At 47.4% G+C, this 22,475-nt stretch overlaps 1 protein-coding gene across 1 annotated transcript in view; it reads left to right on the forward strand.

Annotated features, from left to right (window-relative positions):
- cct7 (chaperonin containing TCP1, subunit 7 (eta)) overlaps window positions 1-21,434 on the forward strand; it is a 42,866-nt gene extending 21,432 nt beyond the window's left edge. The window contains exons 7-12 of the mRNA XM_078555060.1: window positions 1,896-2,060; window positions 4,557-4,745; window positions 7,184-7,281; window positions 12,003-12,135; window positions 16,410-16,616; window positions 20,944-21,434. Of these exons, the coding sequence (XP_078411186.1) occupies window positions 1,896-2,060; window positions 4,557-4,745; window positions 7,184-7,281; window positions 12,003-12,135; window positions 16,410-16,616; window positions 20,944-21,168 (1,017 nt within the window). The 3' untranslated portion in view covers window positions 21,169-21,434. The remainder of the gene's footprint in view (window positions 1-1,895; window positions 2,061-4,556; window positions 4,746-7,183; window positions 7,282-12,002; window positions 12,136-16,409; window positions 16,617-20,943) is intronic.
- The last annotated feature ends 1,041 nt before the right edge of the window (window positions 21,435-22,475 follow it).

Consider the following 22,475-nt stretch of genomic DNA (forward strand, 5'->3'; position numbering starts at 1 on the left):
GGAAGAAAATACGAAAAGAATTTCTCGTAGCCGCCTCTAAGAGCTTAGTGAATCTTTTTCAAAAATCTGTTCTTCTGATTTCGAAAGATTTAGCATAACTTCCTTGCTTATGTACGCTGAACCTCTATAAAGCTACTGATCCCATATGCTTGATTATCAACTTGACATGCCACCATCAAAGATTTGTGTACCTGAAACTCCAGGTTTCTTTGTTGCTGCACCATATTTAAAATTCACTGATAGTATCTCATCACTATCACGCAACACATCTCAGCATTATGTTTCAATCACCCTGCCCATTTCACCAATCTATGTTCTCCTGAAGTCTGCGATTTACTTTTACTGTATGTCCAAGCTTTGTGTCATCTACAACCATACCCTGTATACCCATGTCCAGGTAATTCAAAAAGAACAGGGGGCTTGATACAAATCTTGGGGAATACCAAGGTATACCTCCTTCCAGTCTGACAAAACACCATTCACCACTGCTCTCTGCTTTTCTGTCTTAATTGTTGTCACTGTACCTCTAATCGCATGAGCCACAAGTCTATTATTTGGTACTTTGTCAAATACCTATAGAATCATAGAATGGTTACAGCAAAGAAAGAGACCTTTGACCCGTTGTGTTTGTACTGGCATCTAAAGGAGCAGTTTACCTAGTGCCACTGCTCTGTCTTTTGCCCAAACCTTCTCTCTTCACCCCCACCCCCAACCCACATTGTGCCAGAGATCTTGTCTCTTCTCTCTTCATCAGTCCACACAATGGCAGAGACCCTGTCCCTTTTCTCTTCATCAATCCACATACTGCCAGAGATCTTGTCCCTTCTCTCTTCATCAATCCACACACTGCCAGAAACCCGGTCTCTTCTCTCCTCATCAATGCACACACTGCCAGAGACCCTGTCTATTCTCTCTCCCCTCCCACAATCCACACACTGCCAGAAACCCTGTCTCTTCTCTCTTCATCAATGCACACACTACCAGAGACCCTGTCTCTTCTCTCTCCCCTCCCACAATCCACGAACTGCCAGAGACCCTGTCTATTCTCTCTCCCCTCCCGCAATCCACACACTGACAGAGACCCTGACCCTTCTCTCTTCATTAACCCACACACTGCCAGAGACCCTGACCCTTCTCTCTTCATTAACCCACACACTGCCAGAGACCCTATCTCTTCTCTCTTCATCAATGCCCACACTACCAGAGACCCTGTCTTCTCTCTCCCCTCCCGCAATCCACGCACTGTCAGAGACCCTGACCCTTCTCTCTTCCCTGCCCCAATCCACACACTGCCAGTGACCCTGATCCTTCTCTCTCCCCTCCATTCGTTATAAGCTGGTGTTTGCTACAATAAAGACCAAACCCTTTTCTGCCTGGCCCAATTACTTGCAAGGACATGACAAGTCATTCATCACCAACTATCGTCATTGTGTAGTTCTGCACATATCTATAGTGTATATTTCAAGGGAGTCTGGGGAATCGTGTCAGAGATCAAGGCTCTGTCCGTCCTTGTTGGGCCAGGCATGCACAGTGCCATGTACAGTTAGCATGGACTTGTGAATTCTGTATTCTATATTTTGTGTATGACCTTTCTGTCAGGTACTAATAAACTTCTCCACTGGTACCTTTAGGTAGTTGACATTGGGAAATTAGAATGGGGTTGTCAGGAAGTTTTAGTGTGTGTGTTTATAGTTTTAAGTTGCCTTGCATGCGGTAACATTTAGAAACTATCAGCTGATGTACAGGTTCTGGAGGTCCATATGCCAACTGTATCTCGCCTCAATCTTTTACGAAAAGCACCACTTAAATGGAACCTAAAGTTTAACTTTTAAAAATGCCAGTTTCAATGAATTTTGCGTGTCTGTTTTCTTACATATGCTTGGTCTTGATCACAGGAATCTGAGCTGATAGCTGGTGTTGCCTTCAAGAAAACGTTCTCTTATGCTGGGTTTGAAATGCAGCCCAAGAAGTATGAAAAACCTAAAATCGCACTGCTGAATGTGGAGTTGGAGCTGAAAGCCGAGAAGGATAATGCAGAGGTTCGGGTGAACAATGTTGAGGTCAGTACTCTTGAGGACAGAACAGTGGATGTCACTGCACTGGCATGAGTTTTAATTCTATTGTGAGCTTGTGCGGAGGGGTGGGCAGTCCAGGTCAGGGTTGCTGCTCGTGTACTATTTAGTGTCTTGCATATGGTGCATGTGTTGGATACCCTGAACCCTTCTTATAGTCACTGTGCAGAGTCACAGTGTAGAATTAGTAACTGATTGCAATATTGAAGCGCTGCCAATATCTACAACACCACACTCCAGCAAGGAGAAGGCTCTTCATTCAGAGGAAGGGATTGAAATTGGTGGATGTGGAATATCTTGAGCTCATTTCCTCCAGTAGAGAGTGAGTTGCGTCACAGACTAACTGTTCCCATATGATCACATGTTGATTTGAGTGATCCATCCAGTATTGGTCTCTCCCATCCTGAAATATATGGAGGAATGCTATGTTATATTTCATATCTGTTTAATGAAAGTGACTGAATGTTTAGTATAATGAGCTTGTTCCATTGTTTGCTTTGTTGTAACTATTGTCAGGCAGTAACAATTGCCTCTCCAATCCTTTCGCAAACACAGGATAATACAGGGTAGTCCCATCAATAACTAGTGTCTCTAATTGCTCACTCCCTCAGTATTTCCAGCTTAATCATACAATATCGCATTTTTCACAGTTTGCTAACTACCTTGTTAATCACCATACATTGCACAACTTGCAATATTATTTCTGTGCATCAAGTGTGCGTGGTGTGAAATGTACAGGATTAACAGTTACAAATGAATGGGGAGCCATCTGTTGATGTCAGCGTCAGCTGACTTGATTCTGCCCACCTCTGTTGAGGTGGCTTGATGATCTCTGTTCATACGACTCTTATCTGCTGTATCTCTGTCAACAAATTACAAGTTGCAGAATACTGATTTGTCTCAGGAGTTTGACTTTCTTTTCAGCCTGAGAAGCTGGATTCGCATCGAGGTCAGACTAATGGAGTGAAAGTCTCCTTTCTCTGTTAACTATTGGAGTCCTCTGTGGAGTGGCTTTAGTCATAATTGCAGTAGATTCTCGTGGACACAGGCCCAAAAGACAAAATGGCCCCTTACTCACCATTAATTGGTAATCTTTCAGAGAGGCATAGGATGTCTGGTGTGAGAAATGCCAATTTTTCAGTAGAGAGTGCGTGATGCCGAATCTGGAGAAGAAGAATATTGAGTTCAGCAGCCCTACCCTTGCTCCTTCAGCTCTAAATTCTGTATTTGTTAGAAGCTACACTTTGTGCTGTTCCCATGCTCCATTATCCAGTATATGAACCCAGAGAAGCTGGAACTAAATGATAACTCCAAGAGGCTTAAGTCGGATTTGAACTGCTTAGACTGTGTTAGCTGAGGGGTTGAGAATGATTTCTCCATCATGGACCAGGCATCAAGTTGTGGGCAATGGCCTTGTGGCTTAGCTTTAACTAGATTTGGACTTGGTAGTAAAGGACCAGTGTGCTAATCCATTTCCCCTCAACATTGTGTTGTACAAACTGATTCCACTGTTTTGTCGCTACGCACTGGGCTTAGTGCGCTGTAATATCAAGCCTCACTGTTCCCCGAATAAGCTTAATCAAACCACCAGATTGCCCCAATTCTACCTAACTGTTTAATTTAGGTTAACCGAATACAACACCAGGTTTGTAAACTTAATAAGTAAATAACTGTTTATTGAACAAACTGTCATTAACCAGTGACAAAAGAAAGAAATATGAACTGCTGACTTCTAACGCGATAACTTAAACTCTACCCCTCCCTCCTTAAATCCCTATACATGCACACACATAAGACACACAAATGATGGATTTTAAGGGTGGGATAAAACAGTTCAATAGCATCAGTTCCGGAGTACAGGATACGGTGGGTTGATTTTGATTGATGTCTTCCAAATTCTTCTCAATTCTTGTTGATGACATGAGGTGGCCTTCCAGCACTTTCAGCATTTAGTTCACTGATTGAGCACTTGCCTTTCAATGTCTGTCAGTGATTTTCCCCTTTGCCTCTTGGGAAGGGATTTCAGAGAGAAAGCAGGTTATAGAGATATGAAGAGAAAAAGCCAGCTAGCTGCTATTGTGGAATTACTGGAATCTTCCACACACAGGAGAAAGAGGTTTTAGGTCTTGTTCCTTTCAGGCTAGGAGCTATTCAGCTGCACTGTCCTCACACACAAACCTGGTCAGTTGGTCAGGAGCCAAATAAAGTGCTGTTGTCAGGCAGCTCCCTTGGTCCAGGACTCCTTTCTGACACTATCCTGCCTTTCATGGCACACTGTTCCAGGACTGCAACATTGTATATATCTCTCATCCTGTTCTAGTGGGCAGGTCTTTCAACCTGCCGCCATTGTAATTTTAAAATCCGCATTCCAACAGAAAATAAAAAGATATGTTTTTTACAACAGTCTAACAGAAATAAAAAGATATGTTCCTTACAGTTTACGTGCACTCACCATTAAATACTCTGAATTCCTTTTGTTTCTAGGACTACCAGGCCATTGTTGATGCAGAGTGGAATATCCTTTATGACAAGCTTGAGAAAATCCACCTGTCCGGGGCCAAGGTTGTCTTGTCTAAGCTTCCAATTGGGGACGTGGCAACACAGTATTTTGCAGACAGGGACTTGTTCTGCGCAGGCAGGGTCCCAGAGGAGGATCTCAAGCGGACTATGATGGTCAGTGAATTTACAGAGCCTAATGGCAAAATGCTTGAATGGAAATGTGCTGCCAATACAAACTGAGCGAATCCACCCTCACTGATATAATCGTACCAGCCCATGCTGAGTGAGTCCACCCTCACTGATATAATCGTACCTGCCCATGCTGAGTGAATCCACCCTCACTGATATAATCGTACCTGCCCACGCTGAGTGAATCCACCTTCACTAATATAATCATACCAGCCCATTCTGAGTGAATCCACCCTCACTGATATAATAGTACCTGCACATGCTGAGCGAATCCACCCTCACTAATACAATAGTACCAGCCCATGCTGAGTAAATCCAGCCTTATTAATATAATCATACCAGCCCAATCTGAGTGAATCCACCCACATTAATATAATCATACCTGCCCATTCTGAGTGAATCCAGCCTTATTAATATAATCGTACCAGCCCATTCTGAGTGAATCCAGCCTTATTAATATAATCATACCAGCTCATGCTGAGTGAATCCACCTTCACGAATATAATCGTACCAGCCCATTCTGAGTGAATCCACCCTCACTAATACAATAGTTCCAGCTCATGCTGAGTGAATCCACCTTCACGAATATAATTGTACCAGCCCATTCTGAGTGAATCCACCTTCACTAATATAATCGTACCAGCCCATTCTGAGTGAATCCACCCTTATTAATATAATCGAACCTGCCCATGCTGAGCAAATCCACCCTCACTGATATAATCATACCAGCCCATTCTGAGTGAATCCACCCTCAGTAATACAATAGTACCAGCCCATGCTGAGTGAATCCACCCTCACTAATATAATTGTACCAGGCCATTCTGAGTGAATCCACCCTCACTAATATAATCGTACCAGCCCATTCTGAGTGAATCCAGCCTTATTAATATAATCGAACCTGCCCATGCTGCGTGAATCCACCCACACTAATATAATAGTACCAACACATACTGAGTGAATCCACCTTCATGAATATAATAGTTCCAGTTCATGCTGCAGTCTTACCAGCAGATAGCGCTCATTGTTGTGTTGTCTTAGTGAAAATGTGTAGGAGATATTGAAACCACTGTGCCATAATGATCGACTTTCCTTTTAGCAAAAAGTCAATTTTAGGCAAAGAATGGGTGAAGAATTGTCGAGTTTGCGTTGTATAAGGTGCAAGATATATAGCACAGTATTCTGTTACTAAATTCTCCTCTACATGTTTCTTGTTGAGAGGGTATTGGCTGACCTTGCTGCTTACATGACACCAGCAGCTTTTCAGTTAACTCCTGTGAGCCTGGACACAGATATCAATTGGCTATTTCACTGCAGAGAGCGTCTGAGCCAAACCAAAACTGTGTCCATTGTTTAGCTGGGGTAAATAAAATGATCCAGGGAGGGTTCGTTGCAGATTGCCTCTTTCGTCCCTTCTCCCTACCCTATCCCACACAGACTAAAGAAAAATTGTTGCTTTAAGCCAGAGACATTTGTGTTGGCAACTGACAGTACAGACCAGTGATCTAATCTGGTCTACACAGCATACATTAGGGTAAGATTAGAGCTGTCAGAATCCAGGAGGTTTGAACGTTGAATATGGATATACGATAACAGCTGGCTGTCTTTTGTATTCTTTCGTGGGATGTGGGCACCACTGGCAAGGCAAGCATTTTTTGCTCATCCCTATTTTCCCTTGCACTTAGTGGCTTGCTAGACCATTTCAGAGGGCAGTTCAGAGTTAACCACATCAGCCATCTACAAGGTGCACTGCAGGAACTCACCAAGGCCCCTTAGACAGCACCTTCCAAACCCACGACTGCTACCATCTAGAAGGATGAGGGCAGCAGACACATGGGTTCACCACCACCTGGAAGCTCCCCTCCAAGCTATACACCATCCTGACTTGGAAATGTATTGCCGTTCCTTCACTGTCGCTGGGTTAATATCCTGGAACTCCTTCCCTAACAGCACAGTGGGTGTACCTACACCTCATGGACTGCAGCGGTTTAAGAAGGCAGCTCATCACCACCTTCTCAAGGGCAATTAGGATGGGCAATAAATGCTGGCCCAGCCAGTGACTCCCACATCTTATGAATGCATAAAGAAAAAACATTGTATGCCAGACCAAGTAAGAAGGGCAGATTTCCTTCTCTAAAGGACATTAGTGAACCAGATGGGTTTTTACAACAATCAATGATAGTTTTATGGTCACCATTACTGAGACTAGGCTTATATTCCAAATATTTATTAATTGAATTTAAATTTCACCATCTGCCATGATGGGATTTGAACCCATGTTCCAAGAACGTTAGTCTGGGCCTCTGGATTACTAGTCCAGTGACACTACCATCATGCCAGCATCTTCCCCAGATGTTAATGGAACAGGTACAGGTGTTTTGGTTCTCTGCGATCATTTTTGTCTTTTTGCCTTTCTTGTCTTTTAGGCCTGTGGTGGTTCCATTCAGACTAGCGTTAATTCCTTGACGGACGATGTGTTGGGACAATGTGCCCTTTTTGAGGAAGCACAGGTTGGAAGTGAAAGGTACAACTAATACTAGGCGCTGTATCTACCATGTTTATATATGAAGGCAGCAGCACAGTTTAAAATCTGCGACATAAAGAGCAAATGGTCGATAGAAAGAACGTGGGCGATCCAACTACTCGCAGACACCAACGCGGTTTCCTCAGAAACAAAGGACATAGGAGCAGGAATAGGCCGTTCGGCTTGTCGAGCCTGCTTTTGCCATTCAAACAATCATGACTGATCATCTACCTCAATGCCATTTTCTTCCACTATCCCCATATCCCTTGACTTCATTAGTATCCAGAAATCTATCGATTCCTGTTTTGAACATATTCAGTGATTGAGCTTCCACAGCTCTCTTGGGTAGAGAATTCCAAAGTGAATGAAGAGTGAAGAAATTCCTCCTCATCACAGCAATAAATGGCCTGCCCCTTATTCTGAGACCGTGTCCCCAGGTTCCAGACTCACCACCCAGGGGAAACATCCTACTGTCACTTTCCAAGGCTTTTGTAAGTTTCAATGAGACCACCTCTCATTCAATTTCTCTTCATAAGACAATCCCACCATCCCAGGGATTAGTCTGGTGAATCTTTGTGGCACTTCCTCTATGGCAAGTACGTCCTTCCTTATTTAAGAAGACCAAAACTGTACACAATGCTCCAGGTGCGGTCTACACAACTGCAGCAAGACACCTTTACTCTTGTACTCAAATCCCCTTGTGATGAAGGCCAATATACCTTCCTAATTGCTTGCTGCACTTGCATGTTAGCTTTTAGTGACTAATGAACAAGGACATCCAGGTCCCTTTGGACATCAACAATTCCCAATCTCTCTCCATTTAAGAAATACTGTACCTCTCTGTTTTTTCTACAAAAGTGGATAACTTCACTTATTCACGTTATAGGAACATAGGAGCAGGAGTAGGCCATTCAGCCCATCGAGCCAGCTCCGCCATTCAATACCATCATGGCTAATCGTCCACTTCAATGCCTTTTTCCCACACTATCCCTATATCCCTTTGTCTTATTGGTATTTAGAAATCTGTCAATCTCTGCTTTAAACATACTCAATGAGCTTCCACTGCCCTCTGAGGTAGAGAATTCCAAAGATTCACAGCCCTCTGAGTAAACAAATCTTCCTCATCTCAGTCTTAAGTTGCTTCTCCCTTATTTTAAAATTGTTTCTCCTGGTTCTTGACTCCACAACAGGGGAAACACCTTATCTTCATCTACCCTGTGTTGTGAGGCAGATGCACAGCAGCTTCAAAGTATTCATCTACCCTTTAAATATTTTGTAGGTTTCAATGAGATCATCTCTCATTCTTCGAAACTCCAGAGAATACAGGCCCAGTTTCCTCAGTCTTTCTTCATAGGACAGTCCCGCCATCCCGGGAACAAGTCTGGTGAACCTTCATTGCACCCCCTCTATGGCAATAATATTCTTCACAAGGGACCAAAACTGCATACACAACTCCAAGTGCAGTCTGACCAAGGTTTTATGCAGTTGAAGCAAGACTTTGCTACTCCTGTACTCCAATACTCTTGTGATAAAGGTTAACATACCATTAGCCTTCCTAATTGCCTGCTACACCTGCATGTTAGCTTTTACTGGCTTATTGATGAGGACACCCAGGTCCCTTTGTACATCTACACTTTCTAATCTCTTACCATTAGAGAAATACTCTGCACGTGTTCCTCCTACCAAAGTGGATGACCTCACATTTTTCCACATAATATTCCATCTGCCATGTTTTTGCCCGCTCACAAAGTCTGTCCAAATACTTTGAAGCTGCTGTGCATCTGCCTCACAACACACATTCCCATCTAGCTTTGTGTTATCCGCGAAGTTGGAAATAATAAATTTGATCCCCACATCCAAATCATTGTGAACAGCTGGGCCCCAAGCACTGATCCTTGATATTCCCCACTAGTCACAGCCTGCTAATGCAAGACTGACCTCTTTATTCCTACTCTCTGTTAACCATTCCTTAATCCATGCTGGTATATTACCTCCTATCCATGTGCTTTAATTTTGCTAACCCACCTCCTGTGGGGGACTTCATCAAAAACCTTCTGAAAATCCAAGAATACTACATCCACCAACTCCCCTTTATCAATTCTGTTAGTAACATCCTCAAAAAACTCCCAAAAGGTTTGTCAAGCATGATTTCCCATTCATAAATCCATGTTGACTACGCCCATATATAGATTAGATTGCATCTGCCATGTTCTTGCCCATTCACTTAGTCTGTCCAAGTCCCCTTGAAGCCTCCTTGCATCCTCCTCACAACTCCCACTCCCACCTAGTTTTGTGTCATCAGAAATTTGGGAATATTACATCTGGCCCCCACATCCAAATCATTTTTATAGATTGTGAACAGGGTGGCCCAAACACTGATCCTTGTGGACCACTAGTAACAGCCTGACATCCTGAGAATGAACTGTTTATCCCTATTTTCTGTTTTCTGCCTGTTAACTAATTCTCAATCTGTACCAGTATATTACCCCCACTCCCATGTGCTGCAACTTTGTTTACTAACCTGTGTGGGACCTTATTACAAACCTTCTGAAAATCTAAATACACTACATCCACTGTTTCTCCTTTATCTATGCTACAAGTAACATCCTCAAAAAACTCGTCACATGTTTGTGAAACATGATTTCTCTTTCATAAATCCATGTGGACTCTGTCTAATCATGTAATTATTTTCCAAGTATCTAGTTATCACATCCTTTTCCCTATTTCTGACATCAAGCTAACAGGTGTTCGGTTTTCTCTCTCCCTCCATTCTTAAATAGTGAGGTTGCATTTTCTGCTTTCCAGTCTGCAGGGACCTTTCCAGAATCTACAGAACTTTGAAAGATAACCACCAATGCATCCACTATCTCTTTAGCCACCTCCTTCAACCCTCTGGGATGTAGCTCATCAGACCCAGGGGATTTTTTCAACCAATTAATTTATTGAGTAGTACCTCTTTATTAACATTAATTTCTTTCAGCTCCTCATTTTCACAAACCCCTTGATTCACAGTATTTCTGGGAGATTTTCTGTGTCTTCCTCTGTGAAGACAGATACAAAGTAATTGTTTCGTTTCCCTGCTATTTTCCTATTCTCCATAATGAATTCTCGTCTCCGCCTGTAATGGACTGACGTTTATTCTTGCTAATCTTTTCCTTTTCACATAAAGAAGCTTTTACAGACCACCTTTATGTTTCTTGCTTACTTGTATTCATATTCTGTTTTCTTTCTTTACCAGTTTCTTGTTCCTCCTTTGCTGGATTCTGAATTGCTCCCAATCCTTGGGTTTACCACTTTTTCTGGCAGTGTTATAAGCCACTTCCTTTGATTTAATACAATCTTTAACTTCTATTGTTAGCCATGGTTGATTCACTTCTCTTGTTGGGTTTTTGTGTCTTCGAAGAATGTATATTTGTTGTAGACCATGTAATACTTCTTTAAATATTAGCTATTGCCTGTCTACCATCAAATTTGTTTACTGTTACTTTCCCAATCCACCATAGCCAACTTGCCCCTTGTGCCTTCATAGTTTCCTTTGTTCAAATTTAAGGCCCTAGTTTCAGGATGGACTATATCACTTTCAAACTTAGTGACCATAATATTATAGAATTTTGCATTATTTCCTAAAGGCTCCTTTACAACAAGGTTATCAATTAGCACTTTCTCATTACATAATGCTAAGTGTAAAATAGCCCGATCCCTAATTGATTCTTCAATGTATTGCTCCAGAAACCCATCTCGTACACACTGCAGGAATTCATCCTCCACCGCGCTAGTGCTAATTAGATTTACCCAGTCTATATGTAAATTGAAATTGCCCACCATTACTGTATTAGCCATGTTACATGCAGCTCTAATTTTCTGATTTATACTGTGCCCAATGTTACCACTACAGTTTGGTGGCTTATAAACAACTTCCAACAATGTTTGCTGCTTCTTGCTGTTGCTTAGCTTCAACTTCTTTTGCTGTTTCAGCACTGTCAAGACGATCTCTCGTCAAAGCACTCAAGGGCCCAGCCGGCTGAGAGAGATGGGAGTGACCCATTAGAGAGGAAATTGGGCTAGACAAAATAATAAGGGATGGGGAAAAACAGCGAGAGTCATAACTGCAGATATGTACACAGTGGTGGCGGGCGACATAATCTTATAAATGTGAGTTAATTTATTTTGGGGCGTAGGTTTGAATACTGAATTGAGGGTAGAATTCAAGATCAGTCATGGACAGGGTGCTATTTACACCTAGACCTCTATCCAGCAATATTAACTAGGGTATGATATGAGAGTGTGTCCCTTTACAGGATTGTGTCAATGGAGGAATGCCTATTGCAGTTTGTTAAACAGTTGCCCTCTTGGGCTTGAACTAGTATCCATTCCAGATGGGTGGGGTGGGGACTTCCTTGTGTCAGGCACGGAGGGGTCCTACCTGTCGTGATCTAGGAACATGGGACTTAGGAGAGGGAGTAGGTCATTCGCCCCTTTGAGCCAGCTCTGCCATTCAACATTCTGAATGGTCTCAGCCTAGTTTTCAGTGAATATGGGTCAACAGCACAGAGCCATCCTGTAATTTGATTATTCTTTCACCGGTTCGCGCAATCCTCATTTACATAAGTGCAGCCTACACATTGTGAAAGATGGATTTGAAGCTTTCAGCCGATCGATGATGGTTATTGTTCATTGAGTCAACAACCGAATTGTGACCTTTTCTTTTGCCCGCTCTGCAGATACAACTTCTTCACTGGGTGCCCCAAGGCCAAGACCTGTACGATTATTCTTCGAGGAGGTTCTGAGCAGTTTATGGAAGAGACTGAACGTTCCCTTCATGATGCGATAATGATCGTTCGGCGGGCCATCAAGGTGAGGAAATAAACAGCAGTGTCGGGGTCCGAGCCACAGCCTCTGGTGAATTCAGCCTGCGTGCTATGAGAAGCCCAGAGATTTCATACAGGTTAAATGAAGCAGCAAATGCACAGCAGGCAAATGACATGTCAAATAGTATGGTTGGGTGATACGCCTGGGCCAGCTCTAACACCCATGACTATGCCAGTGTCACCATGACTGTCTGAATCTAGGGCAATGTCTTGTGCCAGATACATATTCAGCTGTGTGGGGTCTAGATGAGGGGATGGGGATTTCCAATAAAACCATTGAGCGAAAAACTATTTGTGAGAACATTCCAGATTGTGAGTATAGTAAAGATTGGCACGTGGAGTTAAATTCTGAATTCAGCTCGTGTGGCCGAGCTAGTAGTGCTTCTCTGTGTGAGCTTGCTGCCTCCTTTCCTCAATATGCCTTTCTTTTACATGCTCAAATACGACCATAGAACGATGCAACACAAAAGAAAGCTATTCAGCCCCTCGTCTGAGCCAGCTTTTTGGGAGAGCGATCCGATTAGTCCCGTTGCCCATCTCATTTCTTGTAAAGTGCTGGAATTGTTTACAGAGACTGAAGAATTGAACCTATTCCCTTTAGAAATTATAGAATGGTTCCAGCACAGAAGGAGACCACTGGATTTGAAGTGTCCATGTAGCCTCTGCAAGAGCTACACAGTGAGCCCCATTCCTTGCAAATTCTTTCCCTTCAGTCTCTTTTCCAAATCTCCTTTGAAAGCCCCAATTGTATCTGCTTGTGCCACACTATTAGGCAGTGCATTCCAAATACTAACCATGTAAGAAGTATTCCTCATGTTGCCATTGGTCTTTTGCCAATCACCATAAGTCTGTGTCCTCTAGTCGTTGACACTTCCCCCAACCCTCCCCCCTCAGTTACTCTGTCCTGATACCTCATGGTTTTGAACAGTTCTATCAGATCCCCCTTTAATCTTTTCTAAGGAGAGCAACCACTTCTCCAATCTATCCGTGTAACTGAAGCCCCTCATTCCTGGAATCATTCTTGTAAACTCTTTCTGCACCTTCCCTAAAGCCTTTACATTCTTCTGAAAGTGTGGTGCCCAGAATTGGACACACAACTCCAGTTGAGGCAGAACCAAAGGTTCTTCATACTTCCTTGCTTTTACATTCTAAGCCCAGGATCCCATTTGCGTTTTTAACAACTTTCCCAACATACCATGTTGCCTTCAGTGATTTGTGCTCATAAAGCCTAAGGTCTCTCTGTCCCTGCAGCCCCTTTAGAATTGTTTATTTATTTATTTTATATTGTCTCCTTGTTTTTCCTACTAAAATGTATCACTTCTTACTTCTTTGCATTATTCTTCAGCTGCCTGGGCCTCAAGTTACAGAACATCTTCCGTATATCTCTCCGACTCTTTACCTCCATTTCCTCCTTTAAGACACTCATTAAAACCTACCTCTTTGACCAAGCTTTTGGTCATTTGTCCTAAGATGATCTTATGTGGCTCAGTGACATACTTGTTCTTAGAATACTCCTGTGAAGCGCCTTGGGATGCTTCATTGGGTTAATGATGCTAAATGACAAGTGGCAAATGAAGTTCAATGCAGAGAACTTTGAGGTGATTTATTTTGGCAGGAAGAATATGGAGAGACAGTATAAAATAAAGGGAGAAACCCTTAAAGGAGGTACAGGAACAAAGGGACCTCGGTGTATATGTACATAAGTCATTGAAGATTGCAGGGCATGTTGAGTGAGCAGTTAATAAGGCATTAAGTATCTTAGGCTTTATTAATAAGGGCATTGAGTACAAGAGTAAGGAGGTCATGTTGAACTTGTATAAGACACTAGTTAGGCCTCATCTGGAGTACTTCGTCCAGTTCTGGGCACCATACTTGAAGAATATGAAGGCATTGGAGAGAGTACAGAGGAGATTCATAAGGATTCCAGGGATGAAGAACTGTAGCTATGAGGATAGATTGGAGAGGTTGTGACTGTTTTCCTTGGAGAAAAGAGGCTGAGAGGAGACTTGATAGAGGTATTCAAGATCCTGAGGGGTATGGACAGGGTAAATAGTGAGAAACTGTTCCCACTCAAGAGAGCATCAGGAACGAGAGGGCACAGATTCAAAATAATTGGCAAAAGGAGTTAATGTGATGTGAGGAAAAAAAAATTCATTCAGAGGGTGGTTGGAGCCTGGAACGAGCTTCCAGAAAGGGTGGTGGAGGCAGGTTCGATCGAGGTATTCAAAAGGTAATTGGATTGTTACTTGAAGAAAGAGAATGTACAAGGTTACGGGGATAAGGCAGAGGAGTGGGACGAGGTAGAATGCTCTTAAGGTTTAGTGTAACTTGCTTGCTTTTGTATTTTATGCCTCTTGATAAAGCGAAGGACCCTAACTCTTTTAGAAGTAGCCTTCTCAACTGCCACCTTCTCAAGATCTGAGTACACACACCCTTCTTAGGTCTCTTTGGTCCTGCGCCACCTTGAAAATCATTCAGTTGAGTTCCTAATTTGTGTGAGCTTACTTAAGGAAGGGCATAATTGCCTTAGAGGGGAGCAACAAAGGTTCACTATTGATTCTTGGGATGAGAAAGTTGAGGTCGAATGGACCTATACATTTTGGAATTTAAAATAATAAGAGGTGATCTCATTGAAATGTACAAGATTCTTAAAAAGGTTGACAGGGTTGATGCTGAGAATTTCCCTGGCTGGAGAGCCTAGGAATCTGGAACTAGGGGTCACAGTCTCAAGATAATGGGTCGCATATTTAGGACTGAGATGAGAAGAAACTTCTTCATTCAGAGACCATAAGACATAGGAGCAGAAATTAGGCCATTCGGCCCATCGAGTCTGCTCCGCCATTCAATCATGGCTGATAAGTTTCTCAACCCCATTCTCCCGCCTTCTCCCCGTAACCTTTGATCCCCTTGCCAATCAAGAACCTATCTATCTCGGTCTTAAATACACTCAATGACCTGGCCTCCACAGCCTTCTGTGGCAATGAATTCCACAGATTCACCACTCTCTGGCTAAAGAAGTTTCTCCTCATCTCTGTTCTAAAAGGTCTTCCCTTTACTCTGAGGCTGTGCCCTCGGGTCCTAGTCTCTCCTACTAATGGAAACATCTTCCCCACGTCCACACTATCCAGGCCTTTCAGTATTCTGTAAGTTTCAATCAGATCCCCCCTCATCCTTCTAAGCTCCATCGAGTATAGACCCAGAGTCCTCAAACGTTCCTCATATGTTAAGCCTTTCATTCCTGGGATCGTTCTCGTGAACCTCCTCTGGACCGTCTCCAGGGCCAGCACATCCTTCCTGAGATACGGGGCCCAAAATTGCTCACAATATTTTAAATGTAGTCTGACCAGAGCCTTATAAAGCCTCAGCAGCACATCCCTGCTTTTATATTCTAGTCCTCTCGAAATAAATGCCAACATTGCATTTGCCTTCCTAACTACCGACTCAACCTGCAAGTTAACCTTAAGAGAATCCTGGACTAGGACTCCCAAGTCCCTTTGCTCTCCAGATTTCTGAATTCTCTCCCCATTTAGAATTCAGAGGTTTGTAAACTTTTGAAGTTTTCAAGCCGAGAGACCTGGGAATGCTCCGACTCTGAGTATATTCAAGACTGACATCGATAGATTTTTGGGTACTAAGGGATTCAAGGGATATGGGGATGAGATGGAAAGTGGAGTTGATTAAGAACATCAATCATGATCTTATTGAATCGTGGAGCAGGCTTCAGCCAAATGGCCTACTCCATCTCCATCAAAAAACTCATTTGTGCCCTCACTGCCTCTAAACTTGGATATTCGAGTGCACTCCTGGCTGGTCTGCACGTTTTTATTATTCTTTCATGGGATGTGGGCATCGCTGACAAGGCCAGCATTTGTTGCCCATCCCTAATTGCCCTTGAACTGAGTGGCTTGCTAGGCCATTTTAGAGGGCAGTTAAGAGTCGACCACATTGTTGTGGGTCTGGAGTCACATGTAGACCAGACAAGGAAGGATGGCAGATTTTATTAATTGAATTTAAATTCTGCCAGCTGCCATGGTGGGATTTGAACCCATGTATCCAGAGCATTAACCTGGGCCTCTGGATTAGTCCAGTGTAAGTAGTCCACTACGTGTATTATTCCCATGGTGGGCTGTGGGCTCATCTTCTTGCATTATTCTGTTGGCATGTCTTGCTTGTTAGTGTGAGTCTCAGCTGTAGAGTAATGGATTCAGCCTGGGGCTGGGATACTCAGGTGTCTAATCGCTTATTCCTGTGTATTTGCAGAATGACTCTGTTGTTGCTGGGGGAGGTGCTATTGAGATGGAAATCTCCAAGTACCTGCGAGATTATTCTAGAACCATCCCTGGCAAACAGCAGCTGCTAATTGGGGCATATGCCAAGGCCCTGGAGGTGATCCCACGACAACTGTGCGACAATGCTGGTTTCGATGCCACGAACATACTCAACAAGCTGCGTGCCAAGCATGCTCAGGTAAGGACATGCTCTCTGGCTACCCCCTCCACATTGCTGTTTCTACAGTCTTGTCACTGAATCCTCTTGACTTTCATTGCATGTGCCTCGCACAGATTCTTATCATTTCCTGCTGATTGGATCTTGCCTGTCCCTAACTTTTCCCTTTCTCCCACCTGAGCCCTTGTGTTAGGGCTACTGGGTGTAGATCAAAAACAGCGATTGAGCTATACTGACCCCACCCTGTTATCACAGACCAGAAAGAATATTGAATCTTAACAGGCTAAACCATTTGGGATTGGTGAGCTCCACCTGGGCTGGAGGAAAGCGGAACTATACATTGCTGGGCCTGGGGTTATGCAGGGGAGCTGGACTCTGGGCTGAAGCCTGGGGAGATGGAGGGTGGGGCTCTTTGTGTTCTAGTGGGGGTGAAGGGAGCGGTGGAGTAAGACCCTGGGCTGGAGGTGGGGCAGTGTGTGTGGTGGGGAAAGGGGAACAGGACTGTGGGCTGGAGGTGGGGCTGTGTGTGTGGTGGGGAGAGGGGGGAACAGGACTGTGGGCTGGAGGTGGGGCTGTGTGTGTGGTGGGGGAGAGGGGAGCAGGACTGTGGGCTGGAGGTGGGGCTCTGTGTGTGGTGGGGCGAGGGGAACAGGACTGTGGGCTGGAGGTGGGGCTGTGTGTGTGGTGGGGCGAGGGGAACAGGACTGTGGGCTGGAGGTGGGGCTGTGTGTGTGGTGGGGCGAGGGGAACAGGACTGTGGGCTGGAGGTGGGGCTGTGTGTGTGGTGGGGAAAGGGGAACAGGACTGTGGGCTGGAGGTGGGGCTGTGTGTGTGGTGGGGAGAGGGGAACAGGACTGTGGGCTGGAGGTGGGGCTGTGTGTGTGGTGGGGAGAGGGGAACAGGACTGTGGGCTGGAGGTGGGGCTGTGTGTGTGGTGGGGAGAGGGGAACAGGACTGTGGGCTGGAGGTGGGGCTGTGTGTGGTGGGGGAGAGGGGAACAGGACTGTGGGCTGGAGGTGGGGCTGTGTGTGTGGTGGGGGAGAGGGGAACAGGACTGTGGGCTGGAGGTCGGGCTGTGTGTGGTGGGGGAGAGGGGAACAGGACTCTGGGCTGGAGATGGGGCTGTGTGTGTGGTGGGGGAGAGGGGAACAGGACTGTGGGCTGGAGGTGGGGCTGTGTGTGGTGGGGGAGAGGGGAACAGGACTGTGGGCTGGAGGTGGGGCTGTGTGTGTGGTGGGGAGAGGGGAACAGGACTGTGGGCTGGAGGTGGGGCTGTGTGTGTGGTGGGGAGAGGGGGGAACAGGACTGTGGGCTGGAGGTGGGGCTGTGTGTGGTGGGGGAGAGGGGAACAGGACTGTGGGCTGGAGGTGGGGCTGTGTGTGGTGGGGGAGAGGGGAACAGGACTGTGGGCTGGAGGTGGGGCTGTGTGTGTGGTGGGGGAGAGGGGAACAGGACTGTGGGCTGGAGGTCGGGCTGTGTGTGGTGGGGGAGAGGGGAACAGGACTCTGGGCTGGAGATGGGGCTGTGTGTGTGGTGGGGGAGAGGGGAACAGGACTGTGGGCTGGAGGTGGGGCTGTGTGTGGTGGGGGAGAGGGGAACAGGACTGTGGGCTGGAGGTGGGGCTGTGTGTGTGGTGGGGAGAGGGGAACAGGACTGTGGGCTGGAGGTGGGGCTGTGTGTGTGGTGGGGAGAGGGGGGAACAGGACTGTGGGCTGGAGGTGGGGCTGTGTGTGGTGGGGGAGAGGGGAACAGGACTGTAGGCTGGAGGTGGGGCTGTGTGTGGTGGGGGAGAGGGGAACAGGACTGTGGGCTGGAGGTGGGGCTGTGTGGTGGGGGAGAGGGGAACAGGACTGTGGGCTGGAGGTGGGGCTGTGTGTGTGGTGGGGAGAGGGGAACAGGACTGTGGGCTGGAGGTGGGGCTGTGTGTGGTGGGGGAGAGGGGAACAGGACTGTGGGCTGGAGGTGGGGCTGTGTGTGTGGTGGGGAGAGGGGAACAGGACTGTGGGCTGGAGGTGGGGCTGTGTGTGTGGTGGGGGAGAGGGGAACAGGACTGTGGGCTGGAGATGGGGCTGTGTGTGTGGTGGGGAGAGGGGAACAGGACTGTGGGCTGGAGGTGGGGCTGTATGTGTGGTGGGCAGAGGGGAGCAGGACTGTGGGCTGGAGGTGGGGCTGTGTGTGTGGTGGGGAGAGGGGGTAACAGGACTGTGGGCTGGAGGTGGGGCTGTGTGTGTGGTGGGGCGAGGGGAACAGGACTGGGCTGGAGGTGGGGCTGTATGTGTGGTGGGGAGAGGGGAGCAGGACTGTGGGCTGGAGATGGGGCTGTGTGTGTGGTGGGGCGAGGGGAACAGGACTGGGCTGGAGGTGGGGCTGTATGTGTGGTGGGGAGAGGGGAGCAGGACTGTGGGCTGGAGATGGGGCTGTGTGTGTGGTGGGGCGAGGGGAACAGGACTGGGCTGGAGGTGGGGCTGTGTGTGTGGTGGGGAGAGGGGGGAACAGGACTGTGGGCTGGAGGTGGGGCTGTGTGTGTGGTGGGGAAGAGGGGAACAGGACTGTGGGCTGGAGGTGGGGCTGTGTGTGTGGTGGGGAGAGGGGGGAACAGGACTGTGGGCTGGAGGTGGGGCTGTGTGTGTGGTGGGGGAGAGGGGAACAGGACTGTGGGCTGGAGGTGGGGCTGTGTGTGTGGTGGGGAGAGGGGAACAGGACTGTGGGCTGGAGGTGGGGCTGTATGTGTGGTGGGGAAAGGGGAACAGGACTTGGGCTGGAGGTGGGGCTGTGTGTGTGGTGGGGAGAGGGGAACAGGACTGTGGGCTGGAGGTGGGGCTGTGTGTGTGGTGGGCAGAGGGGAGCAGGACTGTGGGCTGGAGGTGGGGCTGTGTGTGTGGTGGGGAGAGGGGAACAGGACTGGGCTGGAGGTGGGGCTGTGTGTGTGGTGGGGAGAGGGGGGAACAGGACTGTGGGCTGGAGGTGGGGCTGTGTGTGTGGTGGGGAGAGGGGAACAGGACTGTGGGCTGGAGGTGGGGCTGTGTGTGTGGTGGGGAAGGGGGGAACAGGACTGTGGGCTGGAGATGGGGCTGTGTGTGTGGTGGGGAGAGGGGGGAACAGGACTGTGGGCTGGAGGTGGGGCTGTGTGTGTGGTGGGGAGAGGGGAACAGGACTGTGGGCTGGAGGTGGGGCTGTGTGTGGTGGGGAGAGGGGAACAGGACTGTGGGCTGGAGGTGGGGCTGTGTGTGTGGTGGGGAGAGGGGAACAGGACTGTGGGCTGGAGGTGGGGCTGTGTGTGTGGTGGGGGAGAGGGGAACAGGACTGTGGGCTGGAGGTGGGGCTGTGTGTGTGGTGGGGGAGAGGGGAACAGGACTGTGGGCTGGAGGTGGGGCTGTGTGTGTGGTGGGGGAGAGGGGAACAGGACTGTGGGCTGGAGGTGGGGCTGTGTGTGGTGGGGAGAGGGGAACAGGACTGTGGGCTGGAGGTGGGGCTGTGTGTGTGGTGGGGAAAGGGGAACAGGACTGTGGGCTGGAGGTCGGGCTGTGTGTGTGGTGGGGAAAGGGGAACAGGACTGTGGGCTGGAGGTGGGGCTGTGTGTGTGGTGGGGAAAGCGGAACAGGACTGTGGGCTGGAGGTGGGGCTGTGTGTGTGGTGGGGAAAGGGGAACAGGACTGTGGGCTGGAGGTGGGGCTGTGTGTGTGGTGGGGAGAGGGGAACAGGACTGTGGGCTGGAGGTGGGGCTGTGTGTGTGGTGGGGAGAGGGGAACAGGACTGTGGGCTGGAGCTGGGGCTGTGTGTGTGGTGGGGAGAGGGGAACAGGACTGTGGGCTGGAGGTGGGGCTGTGTGTGTGGTGGGGAGAGGGGAACAGGACTGTGGGCTGGAGGTGGGGCTGTGTGTGTGGTGGGGAGAGGGGAACAGGACTGTGGGCTGGAGGTGGGGCTGTGTGTGGTGGGGAAAGGGGAACAGGACTGTGGGCTGGAGGTGGGGCTGTGTGTGTGGTGGGGAGAGGGGAACAGGACTGTGGGCTGGAGGTGGGGCTGTGTGTGTGGTGGGGAGAGGGGAACAGGACTGTGGGCTGGAGGTGGGGCTGTGTGTGTGGTGGGGAGAGGGGAACAGGACTGTGGGCTGGATGTGGGGCTGTATGTGTGGTGGGGAAAGGGGAACAGGACTGTGGGCTGGAGGTGGGGCTGTGTGTGTGGGGGGGAGAGGGGAACAGGACTGGGCTGGAGGTGGTGGGGAGGGGCTGCCACAGATGTGGAGAGTAGCGGTTTGCCGAGTGTTCACTGCCCTGAGTGACTATGCAGTTTATGAACAGAATGATGTTTTACTGGGTGCTGTTTCTCACATGCTGTCTGGTATTTACAGGGCGGAGTGTGGTATGGAGTTGATGTGAACAATGAAGACATTGCAGATAATTTTGAGGCCTGTGTCTGGGAGCCCTCCATCGTGCGGATCAATGCCCTCACTGCTGCCTCGGAAGCAGCCTGCCTGATCCTGTCCGTCGATGAGACCATCAAGAACCCACGCTCCACTGTGGATTCATCTGCCCAGCCCAAGGGTCGAGGCAGAGGCAGACCACATGCCCACTGAGGCAGCCTGGCGAGTGGTTGCTGCTTGGTCTGATCTGGCACCAGCCTCTTACCTTTCAGCTGCAGTGCATAGTAACTACCCGTGAAGCTGCAGAGTCCAGGCCCTAACACTCTGTGTATGTCCCTGGACTGTGAGCAGCTTGCTCACGTTGTTACCTCCAGGTTCAGACCTAGGATCAGCGGCTTTCAGCTCTATTTATTATTTTCATCATTTTTTTTGTTGGACAAAAATATGTCTGTGAAAAATAAAGTTCCAGTTAATGGGTAGCAGAGAATTGTTTTGTCCTTTTGATGAAGTCCTTGTTTTATCAGCATATCCTCTATTCCTTTCTCCCTCACGTACTCATTGCTTCCCTGGATGGAGAGGGGACATTAATCTCAGGATAAGGGGGTTGGACATTTAAGACTGAGATAAGATCCTTTTCATTCAGTGGATTGAATCTTTTGAACTCTCTACCCCAGAGAGGCTGCAGATGATCAGTCATTGAGTTCAAGGTGAGGGGCAGGAGGTTTAGGGGGGATGTGAGGAAAAACCTTTTTACGCAGAGGGTGGTGACAGTCTGGAATGCGCTGCCTGGGAGGGTGGTGGAGGTGGGTTGCCTCACATCCTTTAAAAAGTACCTGGATGAGCACTTGGCACGTCATAACATTCAAGGCTATGGGCCAAGTGCTGGTAAATGGGATTAGGTAGGTAGGTCAGGTGTTTCTCACGTGTCGGTGCAGACTCGATGAGCCGAAGGGCCTCTTCTGCACTGTGAGATTCTGAGAGTATATTCAAGACTGTGATGGATATGTTTTTGAACATTAAATGGTGTAATGCTGCCCAAGTCTCTGTTTTAGATCCTTCTATCTCACTGCAAAGTATAGGTGCCTTGACATTTAATGTCCTAGATAGATAGATTGTGAACGGGCAAAAATTGGCAAATGGATTTCAATGTAGGCAAATGTGAGGAGATCCACTTTGGACCCAAAAAGGGCAGAACAGGGTATTTTCTAATGGTAGAAAGCTAGAAACGGTGGAGATCCAAAGAGACTGAGGGGTCCAGGTAATATAGATCATTAAAATTTCATGGACATGTACAAAAAATAACCAAAAAGGCTAATGGAAATTTAGTCTTTATAGCTACAGGATAAGAATACAAGGGCGTAGATGTCATGCTTCAGCTATACAAAACCCTGCCTGGTAAAACCACACCTGGAGTCACTGTCGGTAGCTCTGGACACAACTTACGAAGAATATACTGGCCTCGGAGGGAATGCAGTGTCGATCTACCAGGATGATACCTGAACTCCAAGGGTTAAATTATG

Source organism: Cetorhinus maximus, chromosome 1 (genome assembly GCF_964194155.1).
Source record: "Cetorhinus maximus chromosome 1, sCetMax3.hap1.1, whole genome shotgun sequence".
Taxonomy (NCBI): domain Eukaryota; kingdom Metazoa; phylum Chordata; class Chondrichthyes; order Lamniformes; family Cetorhinidae; genus Cetorhinus; species Cetorhinus maximus.